Here is a 16,190-nt window from a genome sequence, read left to right on the forward strand (position 1 = left end):
TTTCTAGCTTAATGGGTTTGCACACAAATGAAATTACACAATATGTGGTCCTTTGTAAAAGGCGAAAGATTTCTACGATCTGAAGAAAAAGCAGAGTATATCTGTGGCCCCTGTGACTGGCCTCTTTCACGTTTGCGGTGTTCATGTTGTAGCATGTACCAGTACTTCATTCCTCTTCATTGCTGAATATTTCATTGTGTGTATAGACCACATCTTGTTTATCCACGGTTGATAGACATTTGGGTTGTTTCTCCTTTTGAGCTGTTATGAATAATGCAGTTATAAACATTGTGTATACTTTTTGCCTGACCAGGCGGTGGTGCGATGGATGGGGTGTTGGACTGGGATGCAGAGGACCCAGGTTCGAGACCTTAAGGTCACCAGCTTGAGCACAGGCTCATCTGGTGTGAGCAAAGCTCACCAGCTTGGACCCAAGGTCACTGGCTCGAGCAAGGGGTTACTCGGTCTGCTGTAGCCCCCACCGTCAAGGCACATAAGAGAAAGCAATCAATGAACAACTAAGGTGTCACAACAAAAAACTGATGATTGATGCTTCTCATCTCTCTCCGTTTCTGTCTGCCTGTCCCTGTCTCTGACTCTCTTTCTGTCTCTGTAAAACAAACAAACAAAAAACATTGTGTATACTTTTTGTGTGTGAAGTTCTGGCTTTCTAGTGACTCAGCTGGCCTTTTAAATACTGGTGATATCATAGCTAAATAGGACCCCCAAGGTCCTCTTGCGCAGCGCCTCTTTTTAGGCACATGAAGTGTCTGGATTACAGATGAAGCAGCTGTGGCAGCTGCCCCAGGGAAATAGAGAGAGAGCGTGATGGAGTGGGGCCCACTCCCAAGTTCAGTGCTTTACTAATTTGTGTGAAAACATGAAGCCAGGAGAAGATCCAAAGTCCACAGTGCACATGTTTGTAAACATCTTATAGGCCTTTTCTGTGTGTTCTGTCTTCCATTTGTCAATTCCACAGTGTGATCTGGTCTGACAGCAAAAGAACGAGAACTTCAAAGTGAGAATGTTCCTTAGAGATTTTCTTAGCGATGTCATTTCTCGCCCAAGGTCACACTGTTGGTGACAGAACAAGGACTGGAACTCCGGTCTCTTCACTTGTCATCCTGACCCCACTGTGTCCCCTGAGGGCAAGCATTCCTTCCCCAGGAGCTGGGTAAAGGGTGTTGTTGAGTCATGTTGCATCTCTTCTCTAATAGAATCCCATCACGGGGCTGCTGTCCGCCAGTCATGAGCAGAAGGATGCCTGGGTGCGAGATAACATCTACAGCATTCTGGCGGTGTGGGGCCTCGGCATGGCCTACCGCAAGAATGCCGACCGTGACGAGGACAAGGCCAAGGCCTACGAGTTGGAGCAGGTAATGCTGACTGGCAGCCGTGCCTTGACCATTCAGCACCTTTTCCTTAAAATGGAAAGCCTACAAGTTAGTAGCTGTGTGTGCAGAACAGTTTGATACAGGCGTTGGCTTCATTTCCGCTAGATTGTATTTTGGGGAGGCACTTAAATGGTCTCAACCACTCATTTGTCTTTGCCTTTGAGACTTTTTCTCCTTAGAAAAATTATACTGAATAGGAAAATGAAGCATTCACATTTCTAACTAGCTACATTTCTCTCACACATGTTATGTCAATTTTATATAGACTTATATACAAAGTTATATAAACTAATGTGATTGTTTTTTTAAAACTCTGTACACCAGCCTGACCAGGCGGTGGCGCAGTGGATAGAGCGTTGGACTGGGATGCTAGAGGATCCAGGTTCAAAACCTCAAGGTCACCAGCTTGAGCACGGGCTCACCAGCTTGAGCGTGGGGTCACTGGCTTGAGTGTGGGATCATAGATATGACCCCAAGGTCACTGGCTTGAGCAAGGGGTCACTCACTCTGCTGCAGCCCTCAACCAAGGCACATATGAGAAAGCAATCACTGAACAACTAAAGAGACTAAGGTGCCACAACAAAGAATTGATGCTTCTCATCTCTCTCCCTGTCTTTCCCTGTCTATCCCTCTCTCTGTTGCTCTGTCTTTGTCACAAATAATAATAATAATAATAATAATAATAATAATCTGTCCCTGAGCAGAGGAGGTATTTCCAAATGTTCGGAGTGATAGAATCGAAGTAGGGAGAATGGACACCAAAAAAAAAACAAAAACCTGTTCTCTTGGCAGGCCCTGGCTGGTTGGCTCAGAGGTAGAGCATCAACCTGGCGTGCAGGAGTCCCAGGTTCAATTCCCAGCCAGGGCACACAGGAGAGGCGCCCATCTGCTTCTCCACCCCTACCCCTCTCCTTCCTCCCTGTCTCTCTCTTCCCCTCCCGCAGCCGGGGCTCCATTGGAGCAAGGTTGGCCCGGGCGCTGAGGATGGCTCTGTGGCCTCTGCCTCAGGTGCTAGAATGGCTCTGGTTGCAACAGAGCAATGGCCTAGATGGGCAGAGCATCGCCCCCTGGTGGGCATGCCAGGTGGATCCCAGTCGGGCGCATGCGGGAGTCTGTCTGACTGCCTCCCCATTTCCAACTTCAGAAAAATACAAAAAAAAAAAAAAACAAACCACAACCATTCTCTTGGCATGAGAGCCTTTGGGATTTATCTTTGATTCAGACATCCATCATTGGCCCTCAACAGCCAGTGGACCATCAAGTCCAGGGAGAAAGCCTGAGGCCAGGATTGGGAAGGAAGTGAGAGGTCACATAAGGTATTGACTAAGAGCTCCAGCTCTGGAGCCGGATGGCCTGGGCTCTGTCCTTGCTCTGTCTGCTGCCAGCTGGAAGGCCTCAGCAGTGTCCCTTCATCTCCCTCGGCCTCTGGTTTCTCATCCATAAAGTCAGGTGACAACAACGCCCATCTCATAAGGTTGTTGCAAGAATTAGAGAGAATGTTGTCAAGGGTGTTGTACCATGCCTGGACATAGTGTCTGATCATCAGACTATTACTGCTATTTATAATGATAATAATTATAATAACTGGTTATAATACATATTATTAAGGAACCTTGGCAGCTACTTGCATTTTGTAAGAACTTTTCTCAATAGTCTAGTAATGTCACAAATGGCTATTTTGGCACAAAGCAGCATCACTTGAGATGTGCATGGTGGATTTAATTTATCTTGCATAATAAAAATAAATTACTAAGAATCGTGCCATGAATCTCCAGGGTACTATGCTTATACAATTGTCTCACTAAAATATCCGTGAGGAGTCACTAGATTTCAGAACTAGGAGGTGCCAGCTGGCCCAGCCCCTTTATTTGAGTTAAGTCACCTTGTTAAGATTTTCTTTGTGGCGGAGTGGAGAGGTGAAATAACTCAACAATAAGAATGTTTGCACCCGCTTCGGATCTGCCTTGTCAGGGAAGTCTCCAGGCGGCGCTGGCGTACAGGCCGTGTGGCGACGTTCCCCTGGAGCTGGGAAGCTGGCCTTGTCACCGAGTCTCCTTTTTTTCTGCAGAACGTGGTGAAACTCATGCGGGGGCTCCTCCAGTGCATGATGAGACAGGTAAGCGGGACATCGTAAATGTGTTAGCAGGTCGTCTGAGTGGGTGTTTTGTCATTTTCATGATGACAGCTAACATTCTGAAAGCGTTCCTTCTCAAGATGAAGAGAAACTGAAAATAATTTGCTTACTTTCTCCTTTTAAAATTATCTTCAATACTTTCATGTTGCTATAGAACCACAGATGCGAAGGGCGCTCTATCTCAGGATCCCTTTTTTTTTTTTTTTTTTTTTTTTCTTTTCATTTTTCTGAAGCTGGAAATAGGGAGAGACAGTCAGACAGACTCCCGCATGCGCCCGACCGGGATCCACCCGGCACGCCCACCAGGGGCAAAGCTCTGCCCATCAGGGGGCGATGCTCTGCCCATCCTGGGCGTCGCCATGTTGCGACCAGAGCCACTCTAGCGCCTGGGTCAGAGGCCACAGAGCCATCCCCAGCGCCCGGGCCATCTTTGCTCCTATGGAGCCTTGGCTGCGGGAGGGGATGAGAGAGACAGAGAGGAAAGCGCGGCGGAGGGGTGGAGAAGCAAATGGGCGCTTCTCCTGTGTGCCCTGGCCGGGAATCGAACCCGGGTCCTCCGCACGCTAGGCCGACGCTCTACCGCTGAGCCAACCGGCCAGGGCCCAGGATCCCTTTTGAAGAGTCACTTGTGGAAAAGGAGAATATGCCTTTTTTTTAAAAAAAGGGAAAGAAAACATTGTTGTTAAAAGCCACTCCTAGAAAGCCATGTACTATTGTTTTTTTCTGTTGAGTTTATTAAAGGGTTTCTTTTGCATTGAAATACTTGAGTTTCTAAAACTTGACATTACTATTTACTTTATTTTCAATGAGGGGTAAATAAACAACTCATTGAGCATATACTGTATACAGAACATCATGCTAGGATCTGCAACAGATGCAAAGATGACTGCCACACCATCCCCGCCCTTATCAGCACGTTCCTGCTGTCTTTCACACTGTTACTCTTTTTTTTTTTTTTTTTTTTTTTTGAGAGGAGAGGGAGAGAGAGGAGAGACAGAGAGAGAGAAGGGGGGGAGGAGCTGGAAGCATCAACTCCCATATGTGCCTTGACCAGGCAAGCCCAGGGTTTCGAACCGGCGACCTCAGCATTTCCAGGTCGACGCTTTATCCACTGTGCCACCACAGGTCAGGCTAACACACTGTTACTCTTGACCTTCCGATGATACAGCGCCCTTCCTGCCCTCCTCCGCTCCCTCCTTCCTTCCTCTCATTTAGTGCCTAGGCTCACGCTGCCCATACGCAGACAAGGAAACCCCTTGGCTTGACCCCGTACTCCTGCAGAACTTGTTAAAATCCCACTGGGCTGGGTTATCCTAAAGATGGGCAGGAAAAACCCCACACACAGCCCCTCTATGTGATGCTCACCAGCGAAAATCTGTTTCCATCCCTCTGGCTGCCAGAGGTGACAGATAAGAAATCTACACCCAGGAAACTGCCCCTGGGCGTGGCCTCTGCCAGCCATCACCGCTTAGCTATGCAGAACCGCCCTGCCTTCTCTCTCAGGTGGAGAAAGTGGAGAAATTCAAGCACACTCAGAGTACCAAGGACAGCCTGCACGCCAAGTACAACACTGCCACCTGCAGCACCGTGGTGGCTGATGACCAGTGGGGCCACCTCCAGGTGGATGCCACCTCCCTCTTCCTCCTATTCCTGGCCCAGATGACTGCCTCAGGTGAGCTGGGGCCACTGGAGCCCATTGTACAGGGAGTGACAGTCCAGAAGGGGGCAGAGAGGGGCAGGCATTGAACAGTATTCAAAATAAGCTATTTCTGTAAAGAAAAAGCATGCTTCCTTATACTATTCTGAGCACTGACTCTGTGATATGCCAGCAGTCAGCCTGCTGAGCAGGCTCTATTAGCATCTCTGTAGTTGATCACAGAGCTTCCGTTCTGTCACTGTCACCTAGTTACTGGAGCAACCTGTATCAGGTCTGCCTTCAACAGTTCAAATATCTGCAGACAGTGTCATGCCCCCTCTTAAAGTTTTCTTCTCCAGGACTTTACCAATGGATACACTACAGTTAATTTAACTATTCCTTTATTTGTTTGTTTATTTGTTTTGCTGTTATAACTAATGTTGCAATACCAACTTTGACCCCATATCTATTTGCTTCCGTTTGTTAGATATCATTCAAGGAGTGCAAAGGCCCCACACCTTCTATTTCAATCCTTTCTACTGTAGGTACACACTCAGAAGTGGAGTCCTTCCTTCCTTCTTTCCTTCCTGCCTTCCTGCCTTCCTTCTTTCCCTCCCTCCCTCCCTCCCTCCTTCCCTCCTTCCTTCCTTCATTCTTCCCTTCCTTCCTTCCTCTCTTCCTTCTTTTATTCTTTTCTTTCCTCCTTCCTTCCCTCTTTCCTTCCTTCCTTCCTTCCTTCCTCCCTTCCTTCCTTCCGTCCTTCCCTCCTTCCTTCTTTTATTTCTTCCTTCCTTCCCTCCTTCCTTCCTTCCTTTATTCCTTCCTTCCCTCTTTCTTTCTTCTTTCCTTCCTTCCCTCCCTCCTTCTTTTATTCCTTCCTTCCTTCCCTCCTTCCCTCTTCCTTCCTTCCTTCCTTCCTTCCTTCCTTCCTTCCTTCCTTCCTTCCTGCCTGCCTGCCTTCCTTCCTTCCTTCTGCCTGCCTTCCTTCCTGCCTTCCTTCCTCTTTCTGAGATTAGACACTAAGCATTACATTTCACTTCAAACTTAATTCTTGATGCCGTAGTAAGCAAAATGAAAATGAGGGTAAAAGGATTTATTTCCTAGTGTGATATCTGTAGTTGGCAGCTCTGTTCACAACATAACTTCATAATTTCATTGTTTTTTTTCTTTACTAGGTTTACGTATTATTTTCACCCTCGATGAGGTAGCCTTTATACAGAATCTTGTTTTTTACATAGAAGCTGCATATAAAGTCGCTGTAAGTATAAACCCCAATAGCTTTTTCAGTTGTCAAAAAGACAAACAGTCATTCAGTTCCATAGGGGCCAGGCTGTCTGGGGCTGACCAGAAGGTTAGCGTGACTAGAGCTGTAAGATTATGTCACCTCCACACACGAAGTGCACATTTTTATCCTGGGACGCAATTGCAGAGTTCATGGTTTCAAAATGCACCGCATGCTTTGCTTGAATCCATTCTTCTGATTTTAACTAAGGCCCTAGCTGTCCGGTGGCATGCACACAGGCTGGCCTGGATCAGGGTTAGGGGCAGCAGTGTCAGTGCCCAGTGGGAGCTGCAGTGCCGTGGGCCCACAGGTGGAAGGGCCCAGCCAGGTGTGAGCCCCAGGCCCAGTGTGTGCAGGTGCAAACGTGCATCAACCCCAGCTCTTCCGGGGTTGACTACGAGGATGATAAGGAAAGGGTAGAGTTTGTTTTGAAAAAGAAAGCCATTGTGGTATAAAGCAAGGGTCAGCTAACCTTTTCCATAAAGGGCCAGAGAGAAACCATTTACAGCCTTGTGGACCCTACCATCTCTTTTGACGCAACCCAACTCTGCCATTGTAACACGAAGGCAGCCGTAGACAACATATGAACACGCGAACATAGCTAGGTCTCAAATAGGCTTTATTTACAAAAATAGGTGGCAAACTGCATTTGGTCCACGGGCCATAGTTCGCTGTCCCCAGGTCTAGAGCAGTGATTTTCAACCAGGGCAGTCTTCTCCCGCCCCACCGCCACCCAGGGGACATTGGGCAATGCCTAGAAATGTTGTTGGTTGTCATACTGAAGAGGTGCTAGCGGCATCTAGCAGGTGGAGGCCAGCGACCCTGCTGACCACCCTGTGGTGCACAGGACAGCCCCACGACACAGAATGATCCAGCCCCAAATGTCAGTAGTGCTGAGGTTGACAAAGCTGCTCTAAAGAAACCTGAGAAGACTCCGTAGAAATGCTGAGACTTTAGTTTGACCTTGGAGGATGAGTAGGATCAGAGAAACAGAAGGGCGGAAAGGGTGTTTGGTGTGTGTATGTGGGGGTATGCTCGGGGAAAGGGGGTGCAGAGGAAAGGAGCAAAGTTAGGGTGAAAGTTGAGTATTGGAGACTGGGAGAAATTAAAGTTAGTTTGTGGTTGTGCAGGGGTGGAGGCCAAATAATGGAGCTTTGGCCATCCAGCGAGAGATATTTGAACAGGATCCACTAGGGCTGGATAAACAAGTTTGTCATTTTAGACTCTTTTTTTTTTTTTTTTTTTTTTTTTAAGATTTCTTTTTTTTTTTTTTTTTAATTTTTATTTATTTATTCATTTTACAGAGGAGAGGGAGAGACAGACAGAGAGAGAGAGAGGAGAGACAGAGAGAGAGAGAAGGGGGGAGGAGCTGGAAGCATCAACTCCCATATGTGCCTTGACCAGGCAAGCAGGGTTTCGAACCAGCGACCTCAGCATTTCCAGGTCGATGCTTTATCCACTGCGCCACCACAGGTCAGGCTCATTTTAGACTCTTAAGCAGGGAGAGAGCTGATCAATTTTTGAGTCGGGCCTGACCTGTGGTGGCGCAGTGGATGGGGCTTCAGCCTGGAACGCTGAGGTCGCCAGTTCGAAACCCTGCACTTGTCTGGTCAAAGCACATATGGGAGTTGATGTTTCCTGCTCCTCCATCTTCTCTCTCTCTCTCTCCTCTCTAAAAAAATGAATAAATTTAAAAAAAAATTTTTTTTTTAATTTTGAGTCGGAGTGAAGATGGATTGGCCCAGATGTGAGGAATACTGAAGGAAGGAGTCCTGGGACTCGACAACAAGTCTAAAATCACTCTAGCGCAGGGGTCGTGAGCCTTTTTGGCTGAGAGAGCCATGAACGCCATGTATTTTAAAATGTAATTCTGTGAGAGCCATACAATGACCCGTGTACCTTATGCATTATCCAATAAAAATTTGGTGTTGTCCCGGAGGACAGCTGTGATTGGCTCCAGCCACCCGCAACTATAAACATGAGCGGTAGGAAATGAATGGATTGTAATACATGAGAATGTTTTATATTTTTAACATTTTTTTTTTATTAAAGATTTGTCTGTGAGCTAGATGCAGCCATCAAAAGGGCCACATCTGGCTCACGAGCCATAGGTTCCCCAACCCCTGATCTAGCATGTCTGTGTCGAAATTTTCACATTTTGAAAATGTTCATTTTCGGAGACCAAGTAATAAATACTGTAATTTTGGCATTGGCCCTGTTCTTGTTGGGTTGTAATCTTTCAAGAGTATGCATAGTATTATTTCAAAACAGTATCCAGTGCTTGGGTTTCTTAAGAGAAAATATGAGTTATAAAAGTTAGATACGCATGTATCAGGTCCTCTATGTGGATGGAGTGTTCCGAGCCAGTTCATAGGAATCAGTTTAAAACCCCAGGAAAGTTCAGTATTCTGTGCCTTAGTTTGACTTGAGTTCCTCTTTGTGTGTGTGTGTGTGTGTGTGTGTGTGTGTGTGTGTGTATTTTTCTGAAGCTGGAAACGGGGAGAGACAGTCAGACAGACTCCCACATGCGCCTGACCGGGATCCACCCGGCACGCCCACCAGGGGCGATGCTCTGCCCACCAGGGGGCGATGCTCTGCCCCTCCGGGGCGTCGCTCTGTTGCGACCAGAGCCACTCTAGCGCCTGGGGCAGAGGCCAAGGAGCCATCCCCAGCGCCCGGGCCATCTTTGCTCCAATGGAGCCTTGGCTGCAGGAGGGGAAGAGAGACAGAGAGGAAGGAGAGGGGGAGGGGTGGAGAAGCAGATGGGCGCTTCTCCTGTGTGCCCTGGCCGGGAATCGAACCCAGGACTTCCGCACACCAGGTTGATGCTCTACCGCTGAGCCAACCGGCCAGGCCAGGTTCCTCTTTCTTGCTGAGCATTTTTCCCCCAGAGAGGTAATGCTAGAAAAAGATATTAAATTATTTTAAATGGTTTGGTTGGCTTCAACTATTTATAATTCATTTGTGAAAGTTTCTTTATTCCATTTCTAATTTACATAAACTCAAAAGAATTAGCTAAAGACAGGGGCAGCATTTTATTTGATTTTAAGATAAAATATTTTGTTCTCCACAAATCAAGATTTTCTTACAAATTAATAATTTTTCGGAATGAGAAAATTGAGAGCACTTTTGCTTCCACGTGAGTATTTATTTCCAAAACTCTGCACAAAGGTCAAATGAACTGAAACCGAGGACAAACCCAGCCTGAGCGTGGAGAGCCGTGAACGTGGTAGTCTTCGAGAAGAGCGAGTCGGGTTCCATTGTGCCTGCAGCACCATAAAGGGATCGTTTTCCCATAGCTCTTCTTGCGTTCCTCTTTCTCGTGCTCTGGTGACTGCCTTTTCTCTCCTGCAGGATTATGGAATGTGGGAGCGTGGCGACAAGACTAATCAGGGCATTCCAGAATTGAATGCAAGCTCCGTAGGAATGGCCAAGGTGACGGGTCATCCTCTTTGTTCCTCCTTCTCTGCATTCTTACTGCTTTGATTTGGTTCTCATTAAAAGTTTAGATTTAATCTCATTAGTATAGTTTTCAAAAGTCAACAGCAAGTATGAAATTCAAGTGGCATGTGTACCCCAGCCAACTGAAATTACAGGTAAAGAATGTCGGTTTCCTCCACTGCAATCTGCCCGTGCTAGAAAATAAATGCGCTTCCTCCTCACTATCCATTGTTAACACCCACGGTCTAAGCTCTTGCTGTTGTCTAGGAAGTTGGATGTGAACCTCCGTTCTTCTTCTCTGGGTCATAAAGAGGGCCGAGGACATGACCACTTTGTAGGGCTAGGCTCACAAGTTCAGAAGTCTATAGAGTCAGGCAAGTAACATTTAAACAAGTGAAGTTGGCCATATAGAAAAATGTCGAGGGGTACCGGGGCTACTGGGAACATTCTCTGAAGGGATTCCAAAGCAAAAGCATTTCCAAACGTCTTTAGGCCAAACAAAACCCACCTGTGGGGCAGCGTCAGTCTGAAGGCCACCAGTTTACATCTCCTGCTCTAGACATGTAGCCTGGCTCCCCCTTCCTCCTCAGAACCAAAGGTACTTTCGGACAGAGTCACAACTCCCGGGCAACGATAAGCAGGCTCTGTTCAGAGAACAGACTGAAGGGTGCCAGAGGGGTGGGGTGGGGCCAGTGACAAAGGGGAAGGGATTGAGCAGTACAGGTCGGCAGTCACAGGCCAGCCACAGGGATGTAAAGTCCAGCACAGGGAACAGAGCCAGTAAGATTGTAATAACTCTGCATGGGGCCAGGTGGGCACTGGGAATATCGGGCGGGGCAGACACTTTGTAAAGTATATGATCGTCTGACCATCATGCTCTTCACCTGAAACTAATACAAAATAACATTGAATGGAAACTGCAATTGAAAAAAATTTTTAAATAAAAATAAGTTAAAAGAATACTTAAATATGCTCTCTTAAGGTCAGCTTACAGAAAACATAGTACAAAATGAATGAACTTTCTTAAGTGCCAGATATGCTAATGTTAGGAGTTAACCACTAAAAGAGGTGGAAGAAAAGCCGACCATGAACTTAGGGGCCCCCCAAAACACGTACAATATTATGAGCTTGGTTTTATTTTGTTTGTTTTTGGGGTTTGTTTGTTTTTTTAGAGAGAGAGATGGAGGGACAGACAGACAGGAAGGGAGAGAGATGAGAAGCATCAGTTCTTCATTGCAGCTCCTTAGTTGTTCATTGATTGCTTTCTCATATGTGCTTTGACTGGGGGGCTACAGCTGAGCCAGTGACCCCTTGTTTTTTGTTGTTTGTTTTACAAAGACAGAGAGAGAGATATACAGGGACAGAGAGAGATGAGAAGCATCGATCATCAGTTTTTCATTGCAGCTGCTTAGTTCATTGATTGCTTTCTCATATGTGCCTTGATTGCGGGCCTTCAGCACATGGAGTAACCCCTTGCTCAGGCCAGCGACCTTGGGTCCAAGCTGGTGGGCTTTTGCTCAAACCAGATGAGCCTGCACTCAAGCTGGCAACCTTGGGGTCTCGAACCCAGTCCAACGCTGTATCCACTGCGCCACTGCCTGGTCAGGCACCAGTGACCCCTTGCTCAAGCCAGCAACCTTGGGCTCTAGCCAGCAACAGTGGCATCATGTCTATGATCCCATGCTCAAGCCAGCAACCCCACACTCAAGCTGGTGACCCCTCACTCAAGCTGGATGAGCCCATGCTCAAGCCAGTGACCTTAGGGTTTCGAACCTGGGTCCTCAGGATCCCAGGCCAATGCTCTATCCACTGAGCCACCACCTGGTCAGGCTGAGCTTGTTAATATTTGATTTTTGGAAGAATAATTTCATTTTGGGAAATGCTTTTCTATTTTTCTCTTGCTTGTTCCTGCAGCGAGCTGCAACATTCAAGAAAGCTTTGATCTACTGAAAATAAAGATAAAACATGACCATAGGACTCTTTAGCTGGATTTTAAAGATGTGTTTCATCACCTTTGGGAAAACATATATGGGAAATCAGATATGGGAGTGCATGTTCACTAGAAAGAAAAAGTAATTCAGACCTGTGTTTGTAGGCAGCACTTGAAGCAATTGATGAGCTGGATCTTTTTGGAGCCCATGGAGGACGCAAGTCGGTGATCCACGTCCTGCCCGATGAGGTTGAACACTGCCAGGTAACGGCTCAGCCGCTCCCGCTCCGGGGAGCTGGGAAGGACACCGGAGGGAAGACCTGCACCCCGTTCTCCTCACCTTTTCAGCTGGGTGGTACCTGGCTTCTTTGAGCTTCAGTTCCCTTAGCCATACAGTGAGCATATGGGGCCCTTCCTCTCTTGCTGCAGAAAGTGGTCCTAAGGACAAAAAAGTAAATCAACTTAATTTGTCAGAACACTTTGAAAGCCAGAAAGTACCATGCAAACATAAAACCCCACAGTGTTATATAAATGGAGTCAGCAATCAAGGCGCCTTGTTCTGTGGAAGACAAAATCTGCTTTGTTTTGAGCACATAGGTGGGAGGTTTTTCTCTCAGGTTCATTTGTGCCCTAGATTGAATGACGAGCAAGCACGAGTCCACTTGGGGAAGGGAGTGGGGTGGGCACAGTGGGTAATGGTAGAGAGATGAGATGGGAGAAACAGCATATTAGAACTTCCATGAAAGACAGATCAGAGAAAGGGGTGATCTTCATGCAGATTAGGGAACTCAATTTTGATCCCAGATTAGAGAACTCTGTTAAGCAGACAGTAGGTCACGAACTACTTGTCATATCAGTCAGCTAACTCTTTAGTGAGGGCCCACTGTGTGCTAGGACTATGGGAGTCAGATACACAAAAACTTATAAGCAGAGAGCTTCTGGTGGGAGTGTATGTTTCCAGGCAGAGAGGGCCTGAGGAAGAGAGACTAGTTATAGAACTAGGCTTAGGGAGGGGCAGTTGGCTATAGAAAATGAAGGTTTATTCTGAAGCTGAAGAATTCTCTCCATTTTTTATTCCACTCTCCAGCTCACTCCATTTTCCCACATTAAACAGTCCTCAGTGGGTAATCTGCAATTTCTCAGGGTATGGTTTAACAGAGTCAAGCTGCCTGTGTGTGTCTTACTAGATGTGTAGTCTAGTGGCAATTGTGTGAGCTGGGCCTGAGTAGGAGCCCTAGGTCTGTCACGTACTCGCTGCATTCATTTAGGTGTGTCTGTACTTGGAGTCTTACAGTCTTCGTGTCTGAATTGGATGTAGTACCTGAATTCCTTCTTCACATGGAAGATTTAATAAGTTTATGTTTGCAGGGGTCTAGCCCCATATCTGTACATGTCAAATCTCAGAATTAGCTCCTTCCCTTCCCAAACTTTTCCTTAGAATCTCACTCTCCTTTAGTTTACAGTGCTTAATTAATCCAGCCACCTTATAATTAAGGCCATATCATAGTGCTGCTGAATAACCCATTCCCTCTAGGACTGAACTAATTCTGTTGTTTACCATTTTGCCTGAGTGTTCTTGTGGTCTTCTGAATTGGACTTTTTCTTGAAGTGGTTTCTCAGTCTCCTAGTCCAACTGGTCACCATGCACAGAAGCCAGACATTTCTCTGTGCTGGCCTGTACATGTGTTCTTCTCTGTCTCCACTCACAGTCGGCACCTGCCAGCCTGCTGACACGGCTGGCCCTTAGTCGCTCCTGTGTGTGCTGAAGGCCCAGCCAAGTCAACAGGAGGCACGGAAGGAAGGGAGACAAGCAGTTCTCAGTGTGGGCTCCAGGCAGCACCACGCTCTCCCCAACCAACCCCTTCTGCTCCCCCACGAACAGGAATCATTGCCTGGGTGGCCAAGGTCACCTGTCACGGGTCATGTTGGTAGGACCAAGCGCTAGTTATTCGAATCTTCCTCTGGGGCTAAGGTCATGAGCTGTAGGTACTGTGTACAGTAATTAGTGCTTTCCAGGTTAAAGCCACCTCTGTTTTTCATTCAGTCCATTCTCTTCTCCATGCTGCCAAGAGCATCGACATCGAAAGAGATTGATGCTGGACTTCTTTCTATTATTTCTTTCCCGGCCTTTGCAGTGGAAGATATGAACCTTGTGAATGTGACCAAAAATGAAATTATTTCCAAGCTCCAGGTAAGCATTGGTCGTGCTAGTGCCATTCTGCCCTGTATCAAGTGCCACTTTAATACTATGACTTGGAGCAGCTCACCCAGGCCTCGGTTCTCCGTGAGGTCAATGGCTTAGTGTATCAAAGTGGTCTCACAGAGTAAGGTGTTCAAAGCTGACTCTATAGGTGACAAAACTAAGCCTCTGATTGAGTGACGTGGTTCTCGTCCTAAGTGGCAGAGCTTGAACTCAAGTGGTCATCTTTGAACCCCAATTCATGCCACTCCAATACTTCTAAGGCAGGGCTCCTTAACCCTCTAGAGATCACAGGCAGCCTCCTTTGAAAATGTCTTGAAAGCTAGAGATTCCGTGCCAGAAAAAAATGCACGTTCCAATATCCTCAAACTTTGGTGATCCCAACGTTACAATGAGTAACTATGTAACTATGACACATTACACCAAAGTGAGAATTTTCTTAAATGTTGCAGCCAACTGAAGTTATCAGTAAAATTATCAAAGAATGTAAGTTTCCTAAGCCAATATCCATATGTTTATGGTCCTACTTAGATTCGGTGAAAACCACTTTAGCCCTTGGAAACAAGGGGTTAAAGGGTCTCCAATCATTTCTTTAAGAGAAGGTGTCTGTCTCAGAATTCAGTGGAGAAAAAGGAATTTCTTTAAACAGTTGAAGCAGGGAATGCATGTTTATAGGGGAGCGGATTCTAGGCTGGCCTCCCCAGGACTCCCAGAGCAGTCCGGTGCTGGCCACTAGGGGCGCACTTGCCCCACAGCCTGCACTAGAGCAGCCCCCACACACTTAAGAAACTGGGAAATAATTACTCAAAGCTGCTACCTATGAGTTAGGAAGGCAGATTAAGAGCACCGTCCCTGCCACTCTTTCGTGACACCCAGGAATCTGGAGAGGAACACTGGAGCCTGCGGCAGGAAAACCCTCAGTGACAGCCCTAAACCACAGGCAGCCGCACCTGCCTCCCTGTCAGGCTCGCAGGATGCAGACTCCTTTGCACCCAGAGCCTAACTACCAAGAGTCTGCAATGCCCTCTTAGCTTTCCAGCCATTCAGGTAGAAGCAGTCCAATCCAGGTGTCTGAATGGTGACTTCTCCAAGCAGCAAGGTCCCTTTGCATCTTTGCATACCGTGGCAAATCGGAATGAACGGCGGGTCGTTCGCTGAACTCGCAGTAATTACTCTCACACCTGTGATAGTCTAATGTAATGTTTTGCCATTTCCTTCCAAGCAGTCATCAAACCTGAATTTACTGTGCTTATGACTTCAAAATAACTTTGTATTGAAAGCAAAGAGCACTTGGTACACATTTCATTACTGAAACATTCATGAGCGGGGGGCGAAGGGTTGACTGGAACGAAAATCAAAAGGCAAATGTACTTGATTTTCTTTATTCTCTTAGGGACGTTATGGATGCTGTCGCTTCCTTCGAGATGGTTATAAAACCCCAAGAGAGGTTGTATTTAAATAATATTTGTGTGTGTGTGTGTGTGTGTGTGTGTCCGAGAAAGAGAAAGAGACAGATAGACAGGAAGGGAGAGAGATGAGAAGCATCAATTCTTCTTCATTGTGTCACCTTACTTGTTCAATGATTACTTTCTCATATGTGCCTTGACCAGGGGGCTACAGCAGAGCCAGTGACCCCTTGCTCAAGCCAGCAACCTTGGGCTCAAGCCACTGACCTTTTGGCTCAAGCCATGGGGTCATGTCTTTGATCTCACGCTTAAGCCTGTGACTCTGAGCTCAAGCTGGATGAGCCCGCGCTCAAGCCAGTGACCTCAGGGTTTCAAACCTGGGTCCTCTGTGTCCCAATCTGATGCTCTGTCCACTGTGCCACTGCCTGGTCAGGCTAAATAACATTTCTTATGATTCCTAAACTGTTTCATATTTAAGTTGCCACAGTCGTGTTCTCTCTCTGTTGATTATAATTACATGTTAGATTATTGGAAAGGAAAGTCTTAACTTTGAAGTCAGCGAGCCTAGAGTTAGACAATAGTAAGATTAGGAGGACAGCAAGCTGGTGGTTTAAAACCAGCTTGTAGACAAAGACAAACAGTTTTGTGGCTCATACGGTTTTTTAAATACCAACTGTGGCCACCTTCTTGGGTTTCTTTGCCATCGTGACTGATATAACGATATCAGTAAAACAGTCTGCCAAGCACTGTGAGAGAAAAATTGTTCT

General features: G+C 46.7%; 1 protein-coding gene across 5 annotated transcripts in view; it reads left to right on the forward strand.

Annotated features, from left to right (window-relative positions):
* PHKA2 (phosphorylase kinase regulatory subunit alpha 2) overlaps positions 1 to 16,190 on the forward strand; it is a 72,307-nt gene that overhangs the window by 14,556 nt on the left and 41,561 nt on the right. For 4 of the 5 annotated variants that reach the window (XM_066249655.1, XM_066249656.1, XM_066249651.1 and 1 more), the window contains exons 2-9: positions 1,218 to 1,376; positions 3,463 to 3,510; positions 5,032 to 5,200; positions 6,340 to 6,422; positions 9,801 to 9,881; positions 11,983 to 12,081; positions 13,862 to 14,008; positions 15,411 to 15,464. In XM_066249655.1, the coding sequence (XP_066105752.1) occupies positions 1,218 to 1,376; positions 3,463 to 3,510; positions 5,032 to 5,200; positions 6,340 to 6,422; positions 9,801 to 9,881; positions 11,983 to 12,081; positions 13,862 to 14,008; positions 15,411 to 15,464 (840 nt within the window). The remainder of the gene's footprint in view (positions 1 to 1,217; positions 1,377 to 3,462; positions 3,511 to 5,031; positions 5,201 to 6,339; positions 6,423 to 9,800; positions 9,882 to 11,982; positions 12,082 to 13,861; positions 14,009 to 15,410; positions 15,465 to 16,190) is intronic. The other variant, XM_066249653.1, reaches the window with a different exon arrangement.

The sequence above is a fragment of the Saccopteryx bilineata genome, chromosome X (genome assembly GCF_036850765.1).
Source record: "Saccopteryx bilineata isolate mSacBil1 chromosome X, mSacBil1_pri_phased_curated, whole genome shotgun sequence".
Classification (NCBI taxonomy): Eukaryota; Metazoa; Chordata; class Mammalia; order Chiroptera; family Emballonuridae; genus Saccopteryx; species Saccopteryx bilineata.